The sequence below is a fragment of the Myotis lucifugus genome, unplaced genomic scaffold (genome assembly GCF_000147115.1).
Source record: "Myotis lucifugus unplaced genomic scaffold, Myoluc2.0 scaffold_30, whole genome shotgun sequence".
Classification (NCBI taxonomy): Eukaryota; Metazoa; Chordata; class Mammalia; order Chiroptera; family Vespertilionidae; genus Myotis; species Myotis lucifugus.
Window position 1 is genome coordinate 3,857,028 of NW_005871078.1, and position 7,098 is coordinate 3,864,125.

General features: G+C 45.9%; 1 protein-coding gene across 1 annotated transcript in view; it reads right to left on the reverse strand.

Annotated features, from left to right (window-relative positions):
- The window catches only part of LRRK2 (leucine rich repeat kinase 2), a 125,737-nt gene extending 120,864 nt beyond the window's left edge, over positions 1-4,873 (reverse strand). The window contains 3 exon segments of the mRNA XM_014454074.2: positions 2,464-2,501; positions 4,232-4,317; positions 4,582-4,873. Of these exon segments, the coding sequence (XP_014309560.1) occupies positions 2,464-2,501; positions 4,232-4,317; positions 4,582-4,735 (278 nt within the window). The 5' untranslated portion in view covers positions 4,736-4,873.
- Positions 4,874-7,098: the final 2,225 nt, after the last annotated feature.

Genomic DNA, 7,098 nt, shown 5'->3' on the forward strand with positions numbered 1-7,098 from the left:
CCTGCCTGATTGCCCCTAACCGCTTCTGCCTGCCAGCCTGAACACCCCCTAAACATTCCCCTGCTAGCCTGATCAATGCCTAACTGCTCCCCTGCCGGCCTGGTCGCCCCCAACTGCCCTTCCCTGTTGGCCCGGTCACCCCCAATTACCCTCCCCTGCAGGCCTGGTCGCTCCTAACTGCCCTCCCCTGCCAGCCTGGTCACCCCTATCTGCCCTCCCCTGCTGACCTGGTTACACCCAACTGCCCTCCCCTGCTGGCCTGGTCGCCCCTAACTGCTCTCCCCTGCTGGCCATCTTTTGGTGGCCATCTTTGACCACATGGGGGCAGCCATCTTGTGCTAGGGCATAACGGTCAATTTGCATATTAGCTCTTTATTATATAGGATTATATAGGATTGGAGTGACACTGGTTAACAAAATTATACAGGTTTCACATGCACAATTCTACAGCACATCATCTATACATTGTATGTGTGTTCACCACCCCAAGTAAGGTCTCCATCCATCACCATTTATCCCCCTTACACACTCCTCCATCTTCTCAATCACTACACTGTTGTCTGTGTCCATGCGTTTTTTCTCTTTTTTCTTTTTTGCTCAGTCCCTCTGCCCCTCCAGCTCCTTAACCCCCACCCCTCCAACAGCTGTTGGCCTGCTCTCTATCTATGAGTCAGTCTGTATTTTGCTTGTTAATTTTATTCATTAGATTCCACATATGAGTGAAATCAAATGGCACTTGTCTTTCTCTGACTGGCTTATTTCACTGAGCCATAATGCTCTCCAGGTCCATCCATACTTTTCAAATATATCTTCATTCTAAGACTGGATGCATAAGTGGAACTGAGGGATGCAAAGAGTTGAATGACAAGGATGAGACATTTCTGTGCATCTAATAAGGAATAATGGCACAACATTCTTGTTTACAGGAATAAGGGGTATTTCACAAGATAAAAATAACTACACAAGATCTCTTTACCATATCATTTCTGGATCTTTTCTGGATTAAGCATGAATTGCTTTACTCCATCATTACTTCCTTTTACATACTTTCAAATTACTCAAAAAGGCAGCAATTTCTGACAGTTATTTTTTTCTATACTTAAGTAAGACACCCTCCTCCATATAAGCTGAATAGACATTGACAATGCAGCTGTCATAGAAACCGGCTATTTTTGTGCTTTCATAAAATACATTGAGACTTTTTCCCCAAGTATTTAAGAAAATAACATTTGAAACAGCTTCCGGTGGAAAATAAATCATTAATCACATAGGATGCTATATTCATTTCTGTAGCTTCATGGCTTTTTCAAGAAGAAAACCTGTTTTGTTTTGGTTGGTGAAGCAACAGCATCAGAAATTACTTTGCAAAAAGACTGAGGCAACTGGGCTGCTATGATTAAATAGAATTTGCTGGGCCTTAGCTGGTTTGGTTCAATGGATAGAGCATCAGCCTGTAGACTGAAGGGTCCAGGGTTCAATTCCAGTTAAGGGCACATGCCCAGTTTGAAGGCTCAATTCCCCAGTAGGGGGCATGCAGGAGGCAGCCCGTCAATGATTCTCTCTCATCATTGATGTTTCTATTTCTCTCCCCCTCTCCCTTCCTATCTGAAAAAAATAAAAATATATTTAAAATAAATAAATAAATAAAATAAATAGAATTGCTGGCCCTAAAACATGGGTAGCAAGTGATCTATTGACCTGTTCAATTAAAAGTTATCTGTCAAAGAGAGAAGGTTCCCATCCTACACAGTTATAATACAACTAGAGGCTCAGTGCACAGATTCGTGCACCAGTGGGTTCTCTCGGCCTGGCCTCTGACATCCCCTGACCAGATCTCTGACATCCCCTGAGAGGTCCTGGATGCAAGAGAGCAGTTCTTGGGTGACGCCCCTCAGAATCAGGCTCCCTCCTCTGATTCCCGGTGGGTCACCCAAGAACCGCAGCTGCTAAGTCACCACAGCTCAGCGGCTCCTGCGTTGCGTGTCTGCCTCCTGGTGGTCAGTGTGCATCATAGCTACCGGTTGAACGGTCGGATGATCAGACGGTTGCTTAGGCTTTTATATATATAGATCAAATTGGTAGTTTCACTTTATTATAATTAGTCTATAAACTCAAAGATCTAATTAATGCACAATGGGAAACAGTATAGAGGGTTAAAGAAAATTTTAGGCCCCTTCATTTACTTCACTCCCTTACTTCAAAGGTTGAAACTCTGTGGATAAAGACAAGTAATGTAAAATTGAGGAGCACAGAGAATGATCAGATGACTGGCAGGAAAAGAAAAGTAATTAGGACAGCTAGCCTAACGACCAATTCCCTAAAGGTTGTCATTTGTTAAGGAGCATGAATAAAATATGAAAAGACCTTGAAAATAAAAATTCAGAATCTGGATTATCATGCTAAATGAATTTTTGAAACAAACATTAATATTTTATTATGAAGAGTAATTTACCTGAACTCCTTTAATTCATCATTAAGAGCTTTTCATTCAGCACTCCCAGCTAATTCAACATACAAAGCATGAAAGGATATCTATATTAATTGCAAAAGTAATATAAAAAGACGTGAAGACAAAAAAAAACCACTTTCTTTTAAGTGGAGTATTAAACTATCAGGGAGAGACCCCTTTCTGCAGTCCTTTGATAAGACCGATGATAATTAAAATTGATAATGTCATTGTGTCTAGAGTGGCCACAATATTTGCGCCAAACGGCTGTGATTTTTACTTGCACGAAAAGCTTATGAATTCAGACAGCTAGTGGACTGTCTGATGGGAAGATACTGTTAAGTGTGTGGAGACTTGAGTCCTGGCTCTGTCACTGCTTAGGCAGTTCCTAAAATAAAGGATTAGGTGGTGGGTTTGTCCCAGGCTCCCCTTGGTTCTCAAGTCTAGCACTGCCTCCTCTGGACCCTCCAGACCAAAGCCCAGTCCACGCAGGGTCCAATTGTTCTGAGTGGCACCCAACAGATGTGGCTACACCAAGCACAGAATTCAAGGAATGGAGGGTGTGAGACAAGGACTTCTGAACACCAAAGAACAAGCTAGTAAGAGGGGATGATGTGGGTGGAAAGCTCAAAGGGCTAGAGCTGAAAAATGACTCATATTTCATGGACGACATTCAGACACTGGATGCTAAAAAGAACAGTGTCTTTATCATGCCTCCATTTTTTCATAGCTTATTAGCTGACAGCCTGAACGTCAATAGTCAGATGGTAAATATTTCAGATGGAAAAACAAAAGTAACTATTTATCCCAGATATAAATGTCCTTACATAAAAGAAGCTAGGTATATGTTCATCCAAGAGAGACTAGCTGGATAAAGAGATAGGCAGGAGATAGAGATTAGAGATACAGATAATTCTTACAGCTGTCTAGCCTCACAAGTAGGTATTATGACTGCACCTCAATAGAGTTCAAAGTTCAATTCTCTTTCACTCAGGACCTTACATGCAAATGACAACACTGATTTCAGTTCTCTAAATCTAAATCTACAAAGGAAGTTAACAGGTTAGGAGGTATTTGTTTTGACTGGTTATCATCCTTAATTATCTCCTTAGGGCTCCTTTTTTAAAAATATATATATATCTAATAGATCTAGCGAATTTCTGGCTTTCCAATGGTGCACATTCTAAGTTTCACTTCTACATTCATTTTTATGTGAAAACAGTTGAAAAGTATAAATCTGAGCTTATAGAGGAATCATAAACCATGACTTTATTTAGATACTACAAGATATACTACCACTAAAGACAGGAATCTGTCTTTAAATTTAAAAAAGCTTAACCCTCTTGAAAATTTGTGAGTTACCTCATTTTACTAATTTATTATTAATTTTATTACTCTTAATTGTTCCCTTTTCGCAAATTATTCACAATGCTGTCATCTGGAGCCTGCTGTACATTGGCAGGATTGTTGGGATAACTTTTACTTAAATGCTGATGAACTCAGATAGCCAATAACAGAATATTATTATTCACCTCCCCCCACCACCCATATTGTCAGTCAACTGTATAAAGTTACTTCTTAAAGACAATTAGAGAGCACAGTTAGGGTGTCCTTTGACACCGTTAACTTTTGATAATGATTTGACAGTCCTTCTCCATCTTAAAATCACAGTCAGGGTTTATCAAGCCAAATCTCGGAAATGACTCATAGCTCTAGGTATGCAAAGCTGACAGGAAAACATCCCTTTCCAAAAAGAAGGGGAAATAAGCGACATGAAAACTTTACCTGCTGCACGCAGGCCACTCTCACATAGGAGTCCAAGACGATCAACAGAGGCACGTGGACATTTTTGCCTTGAAATAACTTGGCGGCTGGAAAAGAAGGGGGTGGGGGCAGAAAAAAACAGCAAAGTCACCATTCACAGTGGCACCCCCTTTCCGTCTGAAAAGCGGGGAGAAAGCAAAAGGAGCCACCGCAAGCCCTTCCTAGAACTCTCAGCTGCTTTCTGCGCTAAGGAGTGGAGTTCATGGTTTCCCAAGAGTCCAGGTTTGCGCAAAGAGCGGAGGAGAAAGTTTGCCAAAGAGGAGCGGGGGTTGGGAGGGAGGGAGGGAGGAGGAGAGAAAGGAACGGTTTACCGTGGTCAGCGTAGGTGAACACCTGCATATCCTCCAGAATTTGGACCAGCGTCTCTATCTGCTTTCCTTCCTGGAGATTGTTCAGCCTGACTATCAACTTCTTCAAAGTTTCCTCGTCCTCCTCCTCGCACCCCTGACAGCTGCCACTGGCCATGATGGACCCCGCGCCCAGCAGGCCTCCCCTCCTGCGCCAAGGCCAGCTGCTCCCGGCCGCTGCTCCCAGGCCGCTGCTCCGGGGGAGCACAGCTCACTGCCCGCAGCCCGAGCGCCCCGCACGCCCCATGCGCACCCACGCCCGCCTGTTTATGCCGAAGGCGGCGACTCCCCACCCAGCTCGCCCTGCCCTCCCTGAGCCTCCTCCTCCTGCTTCCTCCTCCCCCACCCAGGCCCCAAAAAGGAGCTCAGTGGCCTGCGAAAGGCTCGCCGAGGCTGGGCGCCCAGCGGAACCGTGGCGAGCAGAGCAGACACGGCTTGAGCGGGCGCCCGGCCTGGGTGACCCTGACCGTGACCCCCTCGCGGGCCAAGGCGGACCGGATCCCAGTGGCAGGAGCGCAGCGCGGCCCGGAATCGCGCTAGAAACTGACTCAGCGGACCCAGCCCGCCGAGTCCCCAGGCCTGGAGCCCAGCAGAGGCCGGAGGAGGTGCGGGGTCTGCGGCTGGGTAGGCCACTGGCTCCAACCCGCCAGCCTGGGCTCTCTGGGCCCCGAGGAAGGTCTGGGAATTAGGAAGAGGAAAAATGAAAGCTGCCTCCTATCTCCAGATCTAAGAATAGAAATCTGGGCGTTGGGAAAAGAGGACACCGCCCAGCTGGCCCCTTTTTGGAAAACATTCTCTTTAGAGTTCCCCCTGTAGGAAGATGAGTAATTTCCCCTCAAGGATGGAGAGAGATTTTTGCAAAAAAAAAAAAAAGAAATTAATTTTGCAAGCCATCTGAATACTTTTCTATGGTCGCTGCAGCCCTTTGTAAGGGAAGAAATTTTTAAAAAATGTTTTCCCTGATAGTTATTTGAAGTTCTGTTGGCTAAAAATCCACTAAAATTAACTTTTAAATTTTTGAGTTTGCACTCAGGAGAATCCTGATCATTGGGGCACAAGAGAAACACAAGGTAACCTGAAGTGAAAAGGTGAGGGATGCAAACCTTAATAAACATTGTTCTCTTGGTATTCAAAATTATGAGTATGCCCGGCTAGAATCCTAAAGTTAAAAGAAAAACAGTAGGAAACACTGTAACTGTAGACCAGGCTAAACAAGGCATCTATTGCCTTCAGATGGTTTGTCCTGGGGGTCATTTACAAAATAGAGGATTGGACTGGGAAGTTGAGTATTTCACATTTGTTTTCAATTCTGTTACCTCATCCTGATGGCAATGCTGAAATGGATAAGCCGGCTACTTATCTTTCGTTTACTAATGAAGCAATGGAGATGTAGAGGTGATAAAAGAGCATCCTTGGGGTAGCACAGATAAATTGAGGGCCGTGACTTAAACCCAGGTAGATTGCCTAAAGCCCACCTGAAGTTTCTTTGCACTCTACCACTTTAATCAAGATGAGCAAGATTGGTTGTTGGGGAGCACACAAGACTTGATTGGAAAGTTTGTAAGGAGGACATTCCAAGAAAAGGAAAGTGCTGAAGGCGGCATACCCTGTTTATCGGAATTCCAACTTAGGGGAGTGCCGAAGGCGGTGCCCCTAATTATTCCTTGAACTTTCCAAACAAGTCTGTGCATGTGCAGACCCCCGGGTGTTTACTGGAATCCTTATGCTTAATCTTTAGGTGTCCTTGCTTAAAGGACATTGCAGACACATGTGTCCTTTCAATATTACTTACCCGACTGATTGTATCTAAAAGATAAACTTCTAGCCTTCAAGGCTGTGGAAGCCCTTGTGGAGCTGAGGTCCAGCCCCCCAGCATGGACTACCGGTACTGCCCCCCTCTCACTCGGGCCAGGCCAGGAGGGGAGCCACGTGGCTGGGACAATGGGAGCAGCTTCCTGTCTGCTGTCTGGGTGCTGGGAATGCTGGCCTGCCCCTCAGCCTCCGGCCTGCTCTCTGGAGGGTTTCAGAGCCCACCCCTCCCCCGCAGCACAGGCAGGCTCCGGAGTCAGGGGTGTCACCCAGAAGGAGATGAGGAAGAGGTTGAGGCCCTACAGGACTGCACAGTGGGAAGTCGGCCAGAACATGACTCTGAACACAGGACTCAAAGCTCCCTTCCAGCCTGCGTTGCTGTTCCTGGAGCCTTGTCTCCCCAGAGGCCCTGAAAGGTGGCGAGGGGCGGGGCAAGTCACCCTGCTTGTCCTCCCTCAGCCAAGCCCACTCCTCCTCAGCTCCTGGCCACCCTGGTGAGGGCTGTCTTGGAGCAGGCCAGGAGCCCCCTGGCGGCACTGTTCTGTGGCTCAGGGTGGGAGGGAACAAGAGCCCATGCCCTGTCCCAGGAGGGCCAGGCATCTCGGGTGTTCAGGGGAGGCAGAAATAAAGTTGGGTATTTGCTCAAAAAAAAAAAAAAAAAAAAGATAAACT